A 22,317-nucleotide genomic window follows, 5' to 3' on the forward strand; every position below is an offset into this window, starting at 1 on the left:
ATTTTTAAAATATAAATAACTTTACAGATATATCATTTATATACAATGCATGTTATTGGTTTATAACTATTTTCATGTTTACAATTTGTTATTAGCTACAATTTTATATAAAAATAACGTTGGTGGTTCTAATTTAAGGAAAAAATCTAAAATAATTTATGTGTTCAGTATTTTCTGCAATTCATTATTATTTAAAACGTTCGTAAAATTATCAATTTTGTCAAGACTGTTGATTCAATTTATGATTTTGTTATTAAATAATTTTTCGAAATACTCTAAGCATAAAAAATATTATTAGCTGGGTTCTCAATTTTTCCGATAAATAACCTTTACCCATAAGATTTGAAATCAATATTGATTGGAAACCTTCAGCGATACTAACATGTATGTATGTGGTGAAAACTCGCTGTTAAGCAACATATTTTTGCGATAGTTTGTTGTAAAGCTATGATGAAATTTAACTTAACAATTTTGTTTGTTTATCGATTTTATACCTATTTTATTTTTTATGACAAAATGCTAATTGAAATACGTTATTTTACTTAGTAAAGTTTGTGTAAAGCACAAAACTGTTATTTTGTTACGAACTTTATTGTTTATTAAATAGCAAACTATAAACATTTTAAGTTTCTAATTGGATACATCTATATCTTTTGGTGTTTGCAACATATATCAGTGATTATTAGTTGAATGTTGAAGGAGGAACATTACATATTTTAACATCCATTGATTATGGTCAAACTACAATTGAATTACACTAGTGACGTTGTCACTCTTAATTATTCTTGCATGGGTTCAATCAATAACGAATGACATTACTAATTTATAATTTCTATGCTGATTTCTTGACAATAAACAATCTATGGACCCTTTTTTTTTAATAGTTTATTGCGAGCTATAAAAATATGTTACAGGATTATGGTTTATATCCATTTTCAAGTGTGTATTTATTTATAAATTAAAAATTTAAATCACACCAAACACGTGTGTAAGATTTGACATCTAGAAATGTTCATGAACCATTTCGTTTTGTTATAGTTTGGTGATCCCGCAATATTTTAAATGCCACATACACGCGTTGTATATTTAAAATATTGTTCACAATATAATGAACTTTGATGTAACGTATACATTAAACGAAAATAGGATCACACTTCACCTCCGTGCTTTTTTCCGTCATCAGTTTGACGCACATTACATATCGGAAAAATCCACATCTTGCGAGGCGAAGGCTTACAGGTCAACCACTGTATTATTTTGTATTGTTATATTTTCAGTGACGAAGGCCAAGATCTGAAAAAGACACAATGTTAAAAAGTCGCGAATAGCATAAAGGAATAGAAAATGTATTGAATAACAAGCAAAAATTCGTAACAAATTGTGCAAACCTCTAAAAATACTAAATTTATTAGACAGATTAACATTGTGTTTTAAAAAGTAATCTAAAATGTTAATATAATATTGGCTAATGGGTTTTGGTGGATTTCTTTGTGCTACTGTATGCAATGGTTATCTAATTTCTTAATTGCCCACCCAAATCCTCAAATCTTATGGCTCCAGACGTTTGTTTATGGGTTTTTTAAAGTCCCATACTTATTTCAACAATTCTCATAAACTTAAGGATTCAAAAAATGAACACTATAGAATATAATTGTGCAACACATAATGAACGTTTTCAGGTCATTATGAATTACTTTTGCTGATGTATGCATAAATGTATCCTATGCAGCAGTGCCTACTCAGGTAATGTCATGTTTAAAAGTTAGATACACCCATACCTCGCTTTACGGCCTAGATACGTTCCACGAAACTTGGCGGGAAAGCGAAAAGCCATATAAGGAATCAATTATTCTAATACAAATTCAATGGTATCGGTTCCAAATTTGTTCATGTTACATAAAATATGTGTATGTATACATACATATTTTTTTTTAAATGGCTTTAATCTGAAGACGATGAAGAAATGGTAACCTGCAGATCACTGTCATCATTTTTCGCTAGTAAGGATGGGCCTGGCTTAAAAAAGTGTCCAATGTTGTTTGTCTTGCCTTCTTGTCTATTTCGTTCTTCAGTGATTTATAACAGCTAATGGCCGAGTTAATTCCTCGAGAAACTTAAGCGCTATATTCGACGTCAGGATCGTTTTCAAGGAGGATGTTTATTCCTTGTTCGAAATAGAAAAATGCTTTCGACAATTTTTTTGATGTTAGCTGTTTGGATACAACAGGCTCTGTCTCTTCATCAAATGCCGGTTCTGCTTGCAACTGAATGAGTTCCTCATATAAAAGGGGTTCTCTATCAAGTAGATCAAGCACATCACGTTCATTCAAACTTTCAAAGCCGAGATCATGTGCTAGATCCAAAATGTTTTGCCTAATTTCAGGAAGGCAATTAACTTCTGCATCAGTACTTTTTACACAATCTGGCCATATTTTTTTCCAAACATGGTTCATTGTTGTTAATTTTAATTACTTCCATGATTCACTGATGCTGTCAACAGCATCCTTGATGTTATAGTTTTTCCAAAATGTTTTAATTGAAGATTTACCATCGGTTTCCCTTATAAGTTGTCGGAAAGTTCAGCGTAGGTAATATGCCTTAAAAGTGAATATTGCACCCTGATCCATTGGTTGGATCAGAGCTGTTGTATTTTTCGGAAGGTACTCAATCATGACATCTTCAGATAGTTCGGATAAATTAATAGGATGCCCTGGTGCATTATCCAAAATTAGCAAAGCCTTGTTGCTTAAGTTATTGTCTCGCAAATATTTTTTCACTTCTGTACAAGTGTTTTTTGAACCAATCCTCAAATGTAGCTTTAGTCATCCAAGCTTTCTTGTTGGATCTCCATATGACGGGTAATTGATTTTTATTTAGTCCTTTAAGAGGCCTTGGATTTTCGGACAATTATATTAAAAGTGGTTTTAGCTAAAAATCACCGCGGCATTTGCACCAAGTAGCAAAGTTGATCGTTCTTTAGACACCTTATAACCAGACGCAGATTTTTCGGTTTTTGAAATATACGTGCGATCAGGCATTCGCTTCCAATAAAGCCCTGTTTTGTCTACGTTAAACACTTGTTCAGGTTTATAACCTCCTCTTTCAATAATTCCCTTTAAAATGTTGGGATATTCCTTAGATGCGGCTTCATCGGCGCTAGCTGCTTCACTTTTCATTTTAAAAATATGCAAATTAAATCTATTTATAAATTTTTTTAAAAATTGACATCGAAAAGAAGTTTTTTTTGCCGTTATAGCGAAACATTTTAGGCCGTAAATCGAAAATGTGCTGTGCCATATAGCGAGGTATGGGTGTATATGTATATGTATTTAATAAATGCACATATCACTTATGTTTTACTTGACAAAATTAAATCCTATGTTTTCCTTAGACAAGGAGTTCGAAAAGATTGCAAAATTATCCAATAAGCTGATAAACAACCCGCTAACTTAAATAGGTGCAGTGTGTATAACGTGTGTATAACTGTACTTAATTAATTAATTTAACTTTTAAATTGTAAATATTCCTTATTTGAAGAAGTAAAGTAATTTTATTAACACTAGTAGTTCTTATTTGTTAAATTGGCAAATGGTAATCCACAGAACGGGTAGAATCTAGCTTTTTTGACCTGTGATTTTTAATGACAGGTTCTATAGTATCTATCCGGGAAAACCAAAGCTTATTGTGCTGCCATGTATGAAATGAATATTTGTACAACATAAAAAAATATTGCTTTATATTTTCCCTCGAATAGAGATCAGTGTATTTATGAAAACACACTGAGACGGAAAATTACAAGGTAACTTTTTTCGGCGTGCCTGTCATAAATCAAGAGTTTCCAACCAGACGATCACCAAGAAAAATTTGGTCGATTCCAATTACAATTGTGAAAATAAATTTGCAGCCATGGATGAAAAAATATTCCGGTCGTAGAACAAATTTGGTTTTGCTAGATTCGTTCTTATTTGTTATTGAAACAGTTAAATGGGCAAAGTAAAGGACCCTTTTTTATGATCCCGTTGTTTATTTTTTGACAACGGTTCTTAGGTAATTTTGCTAGTTTTTGAAAACATGTCAATGAATTTCTTGGAAGTTTTAAACATCGGCTTTATTACATTACACTTTGACATTGCTAAAGACACAGTATGTGTTTCAGTGATAAACTACAGTAGATAGGGAACGTGTACTCGGGGACTAGAAAATACAAAATGGGATACATATGTTTTTTCTTACGGATATGTACAAAATGACCAAAAGTAAAGTTTAAAGAAAAAAATAAAATAAAATCACTAACTTGTACAATTTTTTGCAATAGATAGGTAAGAATGCATATACTAGTGGTATTGAGTGTGGGGATTAAACGTTTTTAGGTGATCAGAATTTGAAAATATCAAAGCAGGACAACAAAAAAAGCGCAATGCAGAAATTCTTGTTTGAGGACAATCCACTTAAAGGGAGAATGTCTGGCTACCTTAGTAAAATAAAATTCAAACGATTTTTTAAAAATTATTAGCTATTTTTTTACTTTGAATTCTTAAAAAAGTGTACTGGTTACATATTACGACATGGTAGGTCGGTTGACCAAAAAGCAGTACTATACCGGTAAATCCAGGTCATCTTAGTTTATTACCAATTGTTCTTTTTAAGATTATATAAATGGAGCGCTTACTCATTATCTTTGCGCACAATCATCACTGTTTTATCACAACAAAGTTGCAAATGAGTCTTTGTGATGAGGAAGAATGTATAAACAACCGCGCTAGCTCAAAGACGACATCCTTGAACTGCCGGCCATCTGTCAAATACAATCGGCGGCGGCCATAACTCATACTTTTCTGGACAGGTCGATGAACGGAAAATAATTTAATAATTATATTTATATATACTATACTGGTAAATATATATATTAATATATTGTAATTAAATATTAAGAACCTCTCACTGTTCTATATTAACAAAACGGGCTTCAAAAACATCTGTTTGAATTTTCCTTGAAAGCAAATACGAAATTTAATTTTGCCTTGCAATATTAATTTGATTGCAAATACAAAAAATAACACTAAATAACACACGACGACACTGATAAACAGTTAATTACGATTTTTGACCTAATTTTTGGGGAATAAACACGCGCACGGCGATAAAAAACCAAGTTCTAAATTTTAAAGTGTATTTATGTTAGAAATCGATGCTAGCTGCTTTTGTAGCTGATAGAACATTTTTTCATCGTATATAATTTGCAAATATGTGTTGGATTAAAAAAATATTTAATTTTTAAATGAAATATCATTTTTTATTTGCGATTATAAGATTTCATTAATAATATTTTTGTATTACATTAAAAAGTTTATTAAATACTTCAATAACTGGTCCCAATAATTAATTCATATTTATAATCTAGAAAGGTAAAATGATCTAAAAAACAATTTTTAATTAGGCGGCATTCATAAATTATGTCACAGGTTATTCTGTAAAATTTTAACCTACCTCGCTCACTATATCATACGACCTATTTTCATAGACTGTCACAGCTCGACTGATTTCCACCTCCTGAACCTGGAACATATTTTATTAAAGCTGCTTTAGCAGATAATTTTTAAGGGCACACATATTATATTAAACAATAAACAAACGACCTACTAATTAATAGGAAAAAAATAAAAAAAACGATTGTTCTCCTTGCAATAAAACATAAAAACTGCATTTTTACTGATAGGTTTCGTTTATATATAAAATGCACGATTTTACGGCCAATATTTGAATTTTGCTTATTAGACTATTTAATAAATACTGTGATTTCCTGTAACATTTTGATTTCCTAAGGTCTTACCATGATATTGTTAGATATAAATAGAGTTTTGTATACATTATTTAAAATATCACTAAATTTTAGGATAGACTTAAAAAATGCAAAATTGTTCTCATTACGTGTATAATTATTTCCTAAAGTTTTAAAATTAGCGTAATTCAAAGTGGGGGTTGAATTTAGAGTTCCGTTAGTATCAGACCAATATCACTAATTTTAGAAGCATGTCACCCGTGGTGGCTAAAAGTTTGCTTACCTCTTATTTAAAAGAATGATGTAGACCTAGATTTCAGTAAATACAAATAAATAAATTTTATGAAAAAACATTTTTAAGTATTTTTCAAAGATTAATTAAAGCTTATTCTCTATATATTCTTTATCTTAACCACAAGTAAATCTCTTGGTTTTGTACTCTTTTTGCCAAAAAATATTTAATAAAAAATCGTCTTGATTTTTTAAAAATAGCAACACTGAGGTCCAAATGTCATATTTCGTGGTTACTTGAAGAGGCTGACATTTCAAAAGTTTTATCAATCTATAATATCAACATGGCTGTAGAAAATTTTAAATATATCGCTGCGCAGTTACTTAGTGCGATATTCTCAAGGTATTTATCAGTTTACTAGTAACTTTTGAATTGTTTTTTTCGTAGAAAATAATTGCTGATTATAACGATCCTAGTTGAGCCTTAATACATTTTACGATTTTAATATTCGTGTCTACCTTGCAAATTCGTTTTATTAAAAGATAATATATCAAGCACGTTCAATAAATGATTATAATTAAGACATATACTAGTGTATAATTATAACTAGCATTTTGTAGACATTGTGCAAAGGTTACGTTTATTTTTATAATAAATTCTGGGAGGCGTTTGCTGATTAATCATATACAGCTTGTATAAATGGTTAATATATCCATTACTTATTTTTTGCCCATATTACAATTCTAAAGTTTAGCAAATTTGTCTTATATTAGAAATTTTGCTTAAAAAATATATAGTAATATAAATTACTATACAAACTTAACAATGTTTCCCATAAAAAAATATTTTTAACATTTATTCATCATTAATATGGTGAAAATAAAAGAAATACTATTCTAAATCCTATTATAATTTTTAAATAGTTGGTAAAGTTCGCTGATATCATTTTTGTACATAATAATTTTATGTTAGAACTAAGGTAACCTTATTTTTATTTTCATTTTTAACGTGTTAACAAAAAAATTGGGGTCAAAAACTAATTCGATATATATAATTTTTACTTTAGTCAAACGATAGTCATTCGAATATTATGATTTAACCCCATCAGAATAACCAAATAAACAATTGACAACTGAAATGAATCTTCTCAGTCAAATCCTAGTTAAGATACTCAAAATATTTACATTGTGCAGCATGATGCAGATTGTTTTTTTAAGATATTAATATTCAGCCTATGAGTTTTAAAATAATATTTTTGTGAAATTCTAAAAATTTCGCACTTCCTGTTTCTTTTAAAGAAAGAAGTGTAAATTTAAATAATTAAGAATTCTGATTTCGGTGTGAAAAATATGTCTCTTGCTTTTACGAGTAATTTGTCAACTTCTTAATTACAACTTTATTTTATACATATACTATATTCTCAATGAGCTGAAATAACTTATTATCAGATAATTTTTAAACCTAATATGTATGACCAAGTTCGATTCGAATTAATCGTCTCAATAATTATCCGTGAGATGAGGAAAATCTAAATAAATCTAATATGTGATGATCGATCAGAATTATAATTATATAATAATCACTAGCTCTGATCTTCCAGATACGATACAAATTGAAAAAAACGAAGGTTGATATGGGATTCGAGTCTTTCGGGTAGTAGTCACTGACTATACCACTGGTCTAATTTTAACTGTAAAGCACGATTTTATCTCTTACGGAGACAAAATAAACTAAAATATTTTTTTTTAGATTTTTGGATAACTTAAAAAATATCAACGTAAACGTTAGATATACTATTTAAAATACCCTTAACATTTAGGCCAGCCTCGACTGCAACTTAAATATTCCCATTTCTGAGTATAAAAACATAAAAAATACACGTTATTTTTATTGAAATGAAATTAAAAAGCATAGGTGCAAAATTTATTGTGAAAAGTTTATAATTTTTATATTATACTGTTATTAAAAACACTGTCCTAAAGTGCTCGCCAATTATAAAGTACCTGCGCTGAAGAAGACATTCAGTGGTCTGACAAAGATTGAAAGAAACCATGGCGTCAGGTTAAATAAATAAGAACTGCGCTGTTCCCTTTGCTTTACCTTCGTGGCTTAAAACTGTTCCAATCCTTGATGACTGGCGAATGGAGTGAGTTTCTCTGAAGCTCTCAGGTACGCGTCATAAGCCAACGAGTACTTTTTCGAATGACTTTTGCACCTATTAGTTTTTCTTAACAAAATAACGATGGGTTCCTTATTTATGATCATGAGTCTTCTAATGACTTAAAATATTACAAATTGCGACACATGTAATCTATAATACCAATAAAAAAAATCTTTAACAAAAATTAAAATAAATTCTGTAAGCGAAACCTAACAGATTTATAAATAAAAATAATGTATAGATTTGTATAACTATAAAATAATTTTACTTCTGCAGCATGTCTTGTGTTTTTATAAGATTGAAATTGTACAAAATCTCTTAGTAAGTCACAGAAACAGATGGGTTCATCATCACTGTCGTCGTTTTCGCATGTTTGTCTTTTTGATTTAACGACTTCAAAAAATTCATCCACGCAGTCTTAATTTTTATAGTAACATTACAATATGTATTTATTGTCCCAATTAAATGGAATTGTGTTCTAAATAAATTACTGTTAGTTCCTTTATTTGATTTCTGTTTCTTGAGATTTGGTCCAAATAAGTGGCTGCCCTAATTAATCGGTGACTCCATTAATTAGGTGGAATCGTCTGTATTATGAATTCCATAAAATTTGCCTTAATGTTAAAAAAAAATAATAATCTGTGCGGGAAATGTTAATTTATATAATAAAATATAGTAATATGTGAATTTAGATTTCTAAATGGCGTAGTTCTTGTATCGACCAATTCGTTAACTATTTATTTATTTGTCCTAAATCGTTAAATATTTATTTATTTGTCGTTCTAGTACTTAATAAAATTTTGAGCAACTACAAAACTTTTAACGGTTGTTGGTAAATTAGTTTTTGCAATGACTCAATTTTTCTTCGTTTACAATAAATGGAGGTCTTTATTGGGGTTAAATTTTCAGGTAAATGTCACACGTATACATTTTTTGATCTGACTAGTAAGTAGTATTCTCTCCAAAATCCATATTGATAAATTTGTGTTTTCTGTTGCGTTGTTTCAAATCGAACTCGTACAAAAACGATTAATAAATATTTTGTTGACACAAAAAATAAGCAACAACATTTACTACAAATCAGAAAAAAAACAACCTTGTAAGTTATAAATATCAATCTTGTTTTATTCGAATTATTAAATTGGCAACTTCATACAGAATATCATAACAATACGCGACCCAATAGGTCGCGAAAATGCTCGTACATGAACCGCCGATACAATCAATATATTATTTGCGAAGCGGATATTCAACATGTATTTGGATCATCTGCTTCATTGTGATTCTGCGTCTTTTCTTCTGATTCCGGGACCTTTGGCCACCTTTGTCCCCGTGTAACTTTTAGTTTTGTTAAAATACAATCATATTAACAAAACCGAATAAGTCGTAGTTTTGTGTTTTTGACATTATGTAAATGTTTATTATATCTTAAGGAACGGAAATGAGAACGAGGTTATTTAGATGAAGTAAGCTGCGATTGTTAAACGGGAGGTTTATAGCTCTATTAGAGTTATTGTTAATATTATTTGCAACTAAATGTTATAATAAACATTTTCTTCGAATGCTAGAGATGTATTGCTAAAGTATAAGATAAAACCATGTGATTAAACTAGTAAATGCAGAAATGACACAATGGGTTTTATTATGAAGACACTGGATTAGTTTTAATGTATGAAATACTTAAATTCTGCCCTTCGTATAAATACATATATTGTTAAAAAGTGAATAGTAAATTACGCGTATTGATTACAAAAGAATTGACTATTCATATTGGAAACATTGCTGTCTATCGCTGTAAGTTCAATGAAATATTTTCCTTTTCGTGGAACTTTAATCAGAAACCTAATGACAAATGCTTTTGTCTTCTTTTGAGGATTTGGCGAAAATCTGACTGCACTGCTAAAGCCTTACTTCTCCACCGTTTCCTGCATTTTACAGATATCCCAAATTTCATTCGAAGTGAGGAATTTTCAGCCTCTTTCTCCTATGTAGCCTAGTGTTGTTGCTCGCGATGCAGATCTATTAGTTCTTCGGGGGTCAGGTCTTGGCCATGTTTGTCCACCAACTTTGGAATATCGTCATCATTCACCTCTCGTTATTCACCAAGGAAACAATTAGTAACTCCCGTTCATGAAAAAACCCGACAAAGCAATTGGGCCACTCTTTTCTCAAAGCAGAATTGCGGGTTCTCTTGGTAATCCGACTCCTTGCTTTATCGATGAGGCAGCTCACGTGATAATGATTTTCCCAAAAGTCTCTGAGGGTAGGATTTGTTCCTCTTGTTACGTCAAAGTATTTTGAAGTTGGATCCGACCTACTGATCAGTTGGCTGGAATAATGGAGTGGTGTTGGAAGAAAGGAACTTGGTCTTAATGAACTCGATTTTCTATAGTAAGTGGTCTTCAAGGTCTGGAGGATGAGCAGATGTATTATCCATAATCAACAAGACTGAGAGGCAAATTCTTTTCCAAAAGGTAGTTGCTGGGGAGAAAGTGGCTCAATACGTACTGCTCGAATTGCAAGATATCGCTCGTTCAGCAATGCAAAATTAATTTAAAAAATTTGCTCGTATTTCGAAATACTCGTAAACCAAGCTTCTTGCATTTCGCAGTTCCACTGTATTTGCATTTATATATTCTCCCCCCCCCCCCCCTTTAATCATGTAGTTCCGTCAGTGTTATAACGGTACAGGTTGATATCTTGTTTGTTTTCTGTTCAGTTTTGCCAGGGTAAGACAATACATGACACATTATATGTTTACATCTTATTTTTATACATTTACATATATCAAACGAAGACCACAATTTAAATATTTTACGATTATTTTCATTTTGTATCATGAATATGATAAATATTGATTCTTGACTTCACATACAACATCAATATGTTTATAATATTATTCTTATAATAATGCCTCTAGCACATTTTGTAGTAATTAAAATTATATTCGCCAGATTTTTTAATAATTAAGAACGATTTGTATCGTATTTTTTATTTACATTTTTTTCCTTTACTAAAATATGAATGTATATAGTACATTTTGTTTTAGCTCTTCATTCTTGTCGTTTTTTAAATTGCTGTGTTTATGTTTTTTATTATTATTTTTTACCATTATTATAAATCTTGTACTTTGATATATGCAAAAATAAATAGTGCCAAACAGTGGTATGATATGCAAACGAAGATCACATGCGAAAATGAGTTTCATGTACTCGATTCTTTGTTGATTCATAAACATGTGTTAATTATTTTGTAGTAATAAAAAATTACAAAATGTATACAATAACGTTTGCATTTAACCTTTAACAAATTGTTAATAATTTTTATTACAGTGGTTAGCTATAAAAGTATTGATTATTTCATAAAATGAAAGGTTTCTTTCATATTACGTCTTGAAATTCATTAATTAAGTAATACTTATTTATGCTTTAATAAATTACAGTTTTATAATTGATTATAACTTAGAAGAGACTTTACGCCACACTATTGAGTGCATGTTTGATGTAATCGGATCATCTTTCTTATCCCTAGATATTTAAAAAGTAATCGTATCTTTTTCATGCAATGCAATTTTAGAAAAATATATGCCAGTTGATAGTTATGATTATAATATTTTATTAATTTCATGTAAATTATTAATTATAAATATAGTAAGATACCTTTTTAGTTTGGTTCTAATGCTATCTGTGTGTCGATTGACCCGTCATATTTTACATACGGAGCTTTTGAAATTTAGATTTCTTCTTAGCAGGGCTGTCCATTAAAAACATTAAAAAATCTGTATTATTTTTTATTTTAATAAGATTATGGTTTTTATCGCATTTGTACTGATGAACATTTTGTTTAGCACGAGATACTACCGACCGCAAATTGGTCATCTGGTCAATCGTCATCGCGCACTGACCACCTATGCACATTTTTTAAATTTATTGTTAATAATACACTAGGTAATGAATCGAAAATCTTAATTTTTGATATAATTTATATATGTTACCGAAGTGTCTTTTTTAAAATATACTTCTTATTACTTGGTATTCATCGCATCTAGATAATTTAACTCATTTCATTTTATATTATTTAAGTCTATATGCTTGCGATTCTATTGTATTATTGTTTATATATAATTTTAATTAATTTCAACACCCATTTTATCGCATTGTAGGAAAGAATTGATTTTACTTAGAGCTTGTGAAATTTCATTCCAAAATATGTTCTAAAAAATGTGTTTTTTTTTCATGTCATTGCTTACAGCTTGCAACAAAGTTTTTGTAAAATATTCTGTAATTGTTAGCCACAGTAGCTGCTGACTAAAGTTTAAGATCAATGACTGATGATTTTAATGTTGAAGCAGCAAAGAAATTATACAAATTTAAATTATTTCGTAGCTTCCAAACAATTTTTCAGTGCTCTAGGGCTGCAGCCACATAAGCCCGATAGTCCATTGGTTATACGCCATTTGACTCAAGAGATGTAAAATATTTGTTTGGTTTTTGTATCATATATATATCTGAATGTTTTCTAGTATGTTTTGAACTACATAACTTTGTGACCAGATAACGTTTTCTGGTTGAAACATTTTTTGAGCGACTGCTCTCTTGCACATTAAATAGCTAACTGGCTTCTCCTTGTCTCATATATTATTACTGCAAAATGTCCAATATATATTCAATTCCTTGATTGCTCAATAAAGGAACGATGAGTAAGAAGGCGAGTGAGACCAGGAAATACTAAACAACCCTGTCTGACTTAATTTTTTTCGGCTAAATGTAATCAATATAAAAACTGCTATCTAGTCTGTTCATTACACCTGACATATGTGGTTTTGTATTTAAGACCTTGGCATTGGCGTTCGGGCCGGAGTGTCTTAAAATCAATCTTTGGCAAGGTTGAGGACTGAGACCTGGAGTGAGGTTATAATTTAACCATCTTGACGGCCTTTTCCGAATGTTTCAAACGATCATGTCTTCAGTCGCCATCTCAATTTTAACTGGTACGCAACGTCTCGCGAAACTTTTGACGAGTGTAATTATTAATTTTATTATCATTTTATATCACCTCTGTCCAAAGCTTTTATTATTAATAACAATTAACCATTTACGACGTTTACTGTAATTTGAATATACAATTTACTGACAATGCTTTTACCAATGTAATTTTTATATGTCATGGCATATATAAATAATTTAATTGTCGAAGGTTTCTATACTTATAGTAAGATATAAATTGTTTCGCAAGCCACTTAAAGTCTACATCTAATCCAGGGGTCCCCAAAAAATACATAGCGAATTTAAATTTTAAAATGTATGGCGAGCCAGATAAAAATATTATTATTGGAATCATATATGTATGTATGTACATTTATGTAAAGTTTACATTAATACAAACTGATAAGTATTTTGCCAATGATCTTTATTATACAGAAATTTGTGTTTACGGTTTTTAAATCTTTGAATTAATTTTACTGTAGCTTAAGAAACCCCGATCTACAGACTCAAATGTAAACAAAAATGGATAAAGGTGCAACATTCTTGATATCATATTAAAAGCTACGCTAAGAAATTACATTTTGCTTCGATCTTTTAGTTGTGAAGGTGAATTATTTTCGTGCATGTTCTCAATATGGCAAAATAGAATTAGTAGAAGCTCAAAAATAAGTGCAGTCTGACACTGTGATATAAATCAACTGATCAGTGACTGGTGTTTATTCTCGAGAATTTCTAAAGAATAATCCCAAATCAAGAATTTCTCTAGAATTTTTATTGAGCATGTTTTTGTTAAATATTAAATTTGTAAGAATATTTTTAAATGTTTTACAACCGCTGTATTTTTTATACTGCTGCATAGAAACGTGTTGGTCTGTACCATGTGCTTGAAAATACGCAACAAACCGCTCCGCGTGAGAATCTACAGATTGTAAAATTATAAAGAGGCTTTGCAACACAAGATTTGCCTGTTGGAAAACTTATTTCTCGTTTTTTCAGTAATCTAAAAAGGTTTATTTATCTTTATTTTGTTAAAAATATGAAAAATGTACAGTAGCTGTTATTGACAATTTTCCTCATGATTCGGGTATAAATTCATTCGTAACTGTTCTGTAAAGTTCTGTAAACAATTGATGATTCTAGTCCAGTATAATATAAAGATATACACTGTATTATTATAATTCTCGAGAAATCTTGAGAAAATCGAGAAGTGAAAATGAGAATTCTTATATCTCGAGAAATAAAATACATCGCGAAATCGTAATGCATACTCGTTACTGAAAGAGTAATTCGCAGATTTCGTCTGAAGGGATGATGCATTCTTAAAATAACTAGCGTTTAGAAATATATATTAAATAAACACGATTCTATTTATTTTTATTAAAACAGACAATGCAGTCATTTTAATTGTAACTTATTAGCATTAATATTTTATGTTGATTTAACACACATTTTTTCATTTATGAAAGTAGTGGTTTTGGACACTGATTAGATTGTGATAGTAGATTACTTCTCTGTTGATTTTTATAACACATTAATATATAAACAACTATGAAAGTAGTCGTAAAAGAAAACAGTCAAGCTTATCCTTTTTTAATAAACGAATTTTTAAATAGAAAAATGTTAAAAAACATAATAATAATTTGGCATAAACCTTTCTTTCGTATATAAAATGTAATATACAATAAACAAATTGACTCTAGATTCTTCTGCGAAAAGTGAATAAATGTGCGCAAACTTATTTTATTTATATTGATATTTTAGGCAAGAGAAGCTTGGCAAATTTATTGATTAATGGCATATTTAAGCTTTTTGATAAGGGTCGATATTGAGGCAATCATGGGAACACATTAAAAACGGCAATGAATAAAGATTTTATTTCTTAGAACTTTAAAATCCTGAGAATTGACACTTTTGGATTTTTTTTTATAAAAATATAATAATCTTTTATTATATAATTTCTGGTACACATATTCCTTAATTATGTTCATGTATACGTGTGCATTCATAAAAAAATGATGTGTACATATCGTATATATATACTATTATTGTATTTGAGTGGCAAAAATATTTTAAAAATAAATGCAAAGTGGTCTTTTGCATTCGTTATATCTTTCTCATTATGATTTAAGCTGTAAATAATTAATTACACTTTTTTACTTTTCTTATCAAATTTTATTTGATGAAGAAGCGTCTACGATTTTTCTTATCACACTTTATTAGATAAGAAAAGATGCAGCAACAATTTTTTGCCTACATAAATCAATTATATTTTAGAGTCCTCAGTATGATTAGGATCATTCAAATTATAAATTTAATTACACGAGAACTTCTTAAACATTCTTTAGAATTACAATATACATTTGTTTTTATATTATTTGTAAACATAAATATAAAGTTTTAAATTTATGTTAATTTCAATTTCTGATAAATTAACGGTTTATCATTGATTTTTTTTGTTCACCCTGTGTATATTATATTAAAATAATACATAAAAAACACGTATACAATTATTTGATTTAATAATGTAAAGATATATTCAATGGAAGTGATTCACAATCCCTAATTGCATCACACAATATGTCAATCATCACACATTGGCGTTGATGGTGGGGGTAACCGTATGGAAGGTGATGGTGGGGGTGATGAATATATAGCGCGGTTAATAACGGTAAAAAAGTTAGTGGTTGCTCTCATCTGGAGGAAAGGCGACGACCTCTAAAGCTCTCGAAGAAAAGCCACACAGTTGCATTTCTCAGTCAAAGCTTAAAATCGCACTCAATTTTTGATTAAAGGTATACATTTTTATTATACTATACTCCCATACTTTGTTTATTAAATGATAATTTTTAATTGAATATGATACTTTAATACACCTACCCCTCTTTTTCATATTATAATCATTGGTTTTTATTAAGACGTTTTTGCTAGAATATCTTCAACTGATCAGTCGCTGTTTTGGAACTAAAAAAATTGCTCCCCATAAAAGTCCAAGACGAATTTATTCCATTCTTCTCTTAATTCTGACGCTAAAGAAGCGACAGTGCAAGCTTTGAATGAGCCTATTGTGCTAACGAATATCTATTTCGCGTTATATTACAAGTCTTCAAATAGAACAAACAAGCTAAAAGCTTATTATTTTTTATTAATTTTAATGGTACTCGAACATTCTTTCCCACGCCTATATTTAAAATCTCTCAACTGTTGCCCTCCAGTAGTTTATGTTTTTTTAAAGTACATACACGTAGAAAATCTATGGTGACTTTGACATGGCAGTACTGATTTTTTATTGACTGTATCTAGCTATCGATTCGATTTATCTACAGCCTCCGTTGTTTTTCAGCATTTGAGGTTTCAAACTAGCTAAAAAGACTTCAACAAAACTATCTTGATTCTTCCAGAATTTCTTTTACGCGTTCAGTACTTTCTGGCTTAAGTACATCCCAGGACAGACATGGATATGACAAATGTGTACAAGCCTCGCGTTAAACGCTTAATCAATTTTTATTCGATCGTCCGACGTGATTTTTTAGTAAGAAGTATTCAGGAAATATATATTATACATAAAATAATGTTGAAGAAAAAAAGTTCATCATTTTTTTAAATGGCAAAGTGAATCATTGATCATATTGTTCATTCATATGTATGTAACGAAAATATAATAAACATACTTTTATAATACATCGCTTATATGTTGATTTTTTAAAGAATATTTAATACCTTAATATAATTTTTGCGTTATATGAGTTACATATTATTATCACACCGTTTGCGGTTTATTATGCATACAAAGTAATTTTTATTATATTAATTTAACATCGTCATAAATGCACATACTCACGCATTGTCGCTCTAGAGTCATCTTAGAATAATAATGCATTGCCCTTTAACATTATTGTTGAAAACTATCTAAAAGGGGCGTCTCACGATAACTAAGATCTTTATGCTTAAAGTTAATAATTTACCACAATTCTGTACAAAATCGTACTATTATTAATCTTAATTATTTAAAAGAAGAGAAATACCAGATAAATAAGCATTTTCTGGAAAATATACTATTGAGATTTTACTGAGAACACTTTATTTGTGTGTTTTTTTTTATCTAAAAAGTAACACGTTTAATTATTTTCTTATATAACTGTATTCATATATGTTTTATAAATATTAAATAAATATAAATTGTGATTATTTTTAATTTTTATAAAATATTTTCTGTAAGCGCGGATCATTCTGATCGATACGTTATATATTTAGCTTCATCTTATGTATCAAATAATAATATAATTACAGTGATAACATACGATGCGAAACGAATTTAAAAATTAAACTTTTATCGTAGCTTTTACTTCATAAAATCGATTCGTTGACATTAGTACGTAAAATGTATCGGTTTTACTAGTTTATTTACATTTTGGTCGAAATATCCACTAGTTTATTATTTTAAGTATGTTCTCGATGCTCGAAAATATAAAACTAAGTAAAAATCATGATAACTGTATATTTCTAATAAATAATATGTTAAACTATTGTATATTGGTACCATGTTATTGCCATACATATTAGATTTGCTAGTGTTTTTTTTATGTCGAATATCTTTTTATTTAGAAATAAATAAAATCTAGTTTTATTTAATGAATCTATGGAGGAATAATGTAAGACATATTAAATAATGTACGCTCTTCATAAAAATATCGTCAAGAAATTGTTTATTAGCTTTTACTTAGCATTGATACTACAAAATGATTCACGTATATATTTGGCATTTTTTACCATTTCAATGATCATCCTCGTTATTTTTGTTATGAACTATAAAAATAGAACTCAATTTTAAATGTCTAGATATCCTGCAAATTATCCTGAAATTGAATTTTTATGTCAGTTGACACGATTTTGTTTTTGTTCTTTCATGAATGTACTACTGTTTACAACATTATTTTTTGTATTACACCAATACATTTAATTTGGGGAAGTAAATAAAAAATATAATTGTCTGCTTAGATCTGATATTTCGACTTTTTTTATAGTATATACCTTTATCTATACATGTATATATATGAACGCTTTGAAAAATAAAACCATATGTCTTCTCGGTATAAAGCAATTTTTAAGAATTGAAAATGTAAAATCAGCAAATATAAGCAAATTGGGTCGCATGTTAAAAAATTGATTCTGTTGGCATGTTTTATATATATGTATATATATATATATTATATATACACACACAGACACACATATATATATACATATATATCATAATTTTTTTTAGAATTCAGTTGTACTGAGTATACTATTTCCATTCTTCTCATTCATCATAATCATATACATATATGTATATATTGCGTGTTAAATATATTCATCGAGTTAGTGACAATATTGATTTTGTTACGGCAACTTCAAGAGGATGTCTGGCGTCGATCGGTATGTTTGCGGCGAGCCGAAGAAGTCCGAGGACGAGCTCAACCTGGAGGAAGAGATCGAAGAGCTGAAGCCTTACGTGAAGAAGATCAAAGAGGACCTAGCCGTAACCGAGGCCCTGGCACGCATCAGTTTGTTGACACCGGTCAGCGCTAGCACTAGACTGACTTTCAAGAGAATGCAGATGGTCAACGCTGAGGAGTTCATGCCGCCGAGGATGGTCCTCATATATCTTGTGAGGTAGGACCGCATTATAAAAATATGCAAATTTGGAATTGCGTAATTAAATGACCCAAAACCCGGCGTTGATCATTATCCGAATATGCCGAAATAAACTGTATTTAACCAAATATATTATCCCTTAGGTTCTAAGGCTTAGAACATATTATTTAACCACCACATTATTGATGTATTATATATACATATTGATCGTCATAACTGATTCGCGATATAATAGAAAATTGCTATCAAATTTTACAAACTAAAATCAGAAAAAATCCAAAATATTTTATTTTTAAGATATAAATTTTAAACATAAAAAATAATGTATGTATAAAATGACTTATGTCATTATTGACCATAATATTCGACGTTGAGAGGAAAAAAACGTTTTAAAACAATTTATAAATCATTTCTCATAAATTTTTTTCTGCAAAAAAAACATACATATATAAATTTGATACAGTTTAGCACATTAAAAAATATATTATTAATACTATAAATTTAGTATAAATTAATTAAGGGCCTAAAAATCATAAATTTAATAGCCGCTCAATAATTATTTTATATGAAAAAGTTCAAAATCCGCCCAATTGATTGTGATGCATGAGAATAATATAGATCAAAATCAGAAAATATGTTATTATATAATTATATAGATCTACTTTTTATTATTATTTTTACGTGTTTTTAATACAAAAAAATTAAAAAATCTATGGTTAAACCTTTAACAAAATAATACGCATATAACTCGCGATTAACTTCAAGCGTTATAAAAGATTTTATTATATACATATGTATATGTATATTTTGGTCGATTTTTCAAAATTTCCTGTTTTTCTTAATGCTGCAGATTAATTTCGTGGTAATTAATTAAGGTTACGATTGGTCGATCATGTTATATTAATATACAATACAACGTATTTTGATGTGCTAATAATATTTAATGCTTCACCGCAAGATGGCATTACAAAATTTAATGTTCCATTAAAACAGTATCCTAAAAAATTATTCTCATCGTGGAATACTATTTTTCTCAATATATTTTAATAATGCGATTTAGAAGTTTATACATTACCTTTAATCAAAAAATATGATACATTTACTTCAATGGTCTCTTCCCAATAAAATACATTTTTATAAATTAATATCGCTTAGTTTACTTATATATTTAAGTGGAAAAAAAAGTAAAAATAAATATGGAAGATTCAATATCAAATTGATTATTTTTGCGCATGTAAGTTGTGGATTGAAATATACAAATGATCAAGCTTTTGCCTCTCAATTCGTTATAAAGAGTGATATAACTTCAGCTTCCGATTTTTTTTAAATAACCCCAAATTTAGATGTTTTTTTAATAATTGAACATTTAATGTATATTATTAAATATTAAAAATAATAGCAATTAAATGACATTTTGCGGTAGCCAATCCTTTCTCGGCTATAATTTGGGAGATGTTGGTTTTATGTTTCGGGTTTGTCGGAGTAGACATGACTCTTCGTGTAACCTCACAAAAAGTGAGACCTAATGACACCGCCTGGCCACAATGCGTACCAAACAGATTGGGCATGTAATGGTTTTTCGTGAATCACATGCGACAATTTTGCTTATTAACATACATAGAGTGGAAATGTTCCTCATCAGAGAAAAAGATTTTCTCTGAAACAATAAGCATTAACTTTTGCTTAAATTCCTCGTTGTCTCTGAACTCCAGTTATTTTTTAATCTGATTTAAAAAAGCACAAAAGCTGCGAACGCCGACGAATCGACAATTCCGGGTCTTACAGCAGCAATATTCTCAGTTAAACAGGCGCCATGATGATGCACAGGCCTAATCCTATCTCCAACGCTTCCAGTCTTATCAATTTTTTTCACTCTGTTGCGAATTGTTCGCTCAGTTGAACGATGAAATTTACCATAATCGTTATTTCTGTAAAACAATTGAACAATTTTAATGCATTGAGTGTTTTTTGCAAACTAACATTTGACACTTTGAACACGCGTGATTATTGAAAGCTTTCTGATTTACAGTGCTGCCAACATTGGAAACTTGAATTGGATCTATTGGTAATTTTTCGAGGGAATTTGCTAGTATCTGAAATGTTGAGGTGTTTTAGCTTCATTAATGATATATTAGTCAGCGTTTATTTTTAAAATGTTTTACTTAAATATATTATTTTATTTATATTATTTAAATTCGAGGATTCATCGCGATGAAAACTTACGATTTAATATTTCGACAGTAATACTCAATTACTTTTCTCAAAATTTTCGTTACTGAAAGTTCTCATCGCGACGGATGCTGGAAATTAATTAATATTAATATTCGCGAACCGTTTTAGAAATGTATTGTTTTATTTATTTTTCCATGTTTGAAAGCTAAATAAATCATAAATAAATTTCGGAAAAACTTGAGATTTGATCTAATAAAGCATAATGACTAGTATTTTTTTTGGTGCAACTTTGTCCCGCGGGCTGCTCATTCATTAAATACACGGAAGGATAATTAAAATAAGGATTTTAAAAAATATATTTTTCGAGCTGCTAATGCTGCATGCGACTACTTGTATTAAAAAAATAATCTAACATCATTTTAGAGTTTGAACCTCTTATACGTTGCGAACGTCGTGTTTATAATATCAATAAACAAATACTTAAATAATATATTCGCTCATTATACATTGCATAATAAAGCTTTGGCGTAATTCTCATACAGTTTTAGCATTGTTTCAAACTTTGTTGTTCTTCACTGACATTGAATCTTTGTAAATTGCATATTATCATCACAGTATGTCAGGAGCGGAAGATGACATTCGTTAGATTCGATGTGAAAAGTATATATTATTATATATAATATAATAATATTATATATACCTTAACAAGCGATTATTGTAGTCTGTAATTTTACAATTGCTTATGACGTAAATTAATACATGTTCATTTTATTTACACAAGTGCAAGGATATATACTATCTTAATTTTTAATATTAAATGTTCGTTCATTTTTAATTAAACATCTAATTTTAAGATTTATGGTGTATTTGGCGACCCAGTGAAAACTTATTAAACAACACAGAAAAAACATTTGCTTAAAATGTATAAATTAATATAAAAAAAGACAATGTTCCCTAAATTAATATATTTTTAAATCACATAATACACTTACCTACGGAGATTTTAATATTAATTCTTGAAAAAAATGGAAGGTTTGGGGTTTCCCACAAAATGATTAAATTTTCTAGATGTTCTTAAAATCGTCGTCAAAATGTTTAATATATGTTACAAAAGTCGCCTAAATACATTGCCACGTCAGGTCTTTAAGATTCTAAACTCGATTCATTATTGTTTCTTTTGCTTATTAATGATATTAATAAAGTTATTCGTAATTCCAAATTCTTACTTTATGATGACGATTTAAAAATATTCTTAAAATATATTTCATTAACTAAAAAACTTAAATTTGTAGTTGAAAATCTATTTGCGTTTTTATCCGCTAATAAATTACCATTTAGCATAAAAAATATCATT

General features: G+C 29.1%; 1 protein-coding gene and 1 long non-coding RNA gene across 3 annotated transcripts in view; one reads left to right on the forward strand and one right to left on the reverse strand.

Moving 5' to 3' along the window:
• Positions 1-261: 261 nt before the first annotated feature.
• On the reverse strand, positions 262-4,838 carry LOC148234247 (uncharacterized). Its single transcript, XR_015809994.1, has 2 exons — positions 4,670-4,838; positions 262-1,293 (listed from the first exon to the last, which is right to left on the reverse strand). It is a non-coding gene; the product is annotated as an uncharacterized LOC148234247 (long non-coding RNA).
• Positions 4,839-6,282: 1,444 nt separating this feature from the next.
• The window catches only part of cu (NADP/NADPH phosphatase nocturnin), a 32,081-nt gene continuing 16,046 nt past the window's right edge, over positions 6,283-22,317 (forward strand). Inside the window, exons 1-2 of one of the 2 annotated variants that reach the window (XM_088187648.1) lie at positions 6,292-6,413; positions 18,553-18,809. In XM_088187648.1, the coding sequence (XP_088043774.1) occupies positions 18,556-18,809 (254 nt within the window). In that variant the 5' untranslated portion in view covers positions 6,292-6,413; positions 18,553-18,555. Of the gene's footprint in view, positions 6,414-18,552; positions 18,810-22,317 lie in introns of both variants that reach the window. The other variant, XM_088187649.1, reaches the window with a different exon arrangement.

The sequence above is a fragment of the Plectrocnemia conspersa genome, unplaced genomic scaffold, assembly GCF_051122295.1.
Source record: "Plectrocnemia conspersa isolate PC_06_02 unplaced genomic scaffold, ASM5112229v1 ptg000006l, whole genome shotgun sequence".
In the NCBI taxonomy this organism is placed as follows: Eukaryota; Metazoa; Arthropoda; class Insecta; order Trichoptera; family Polycentropodidae; genus Plectrocnemia; species Plectrocnemia conspersa.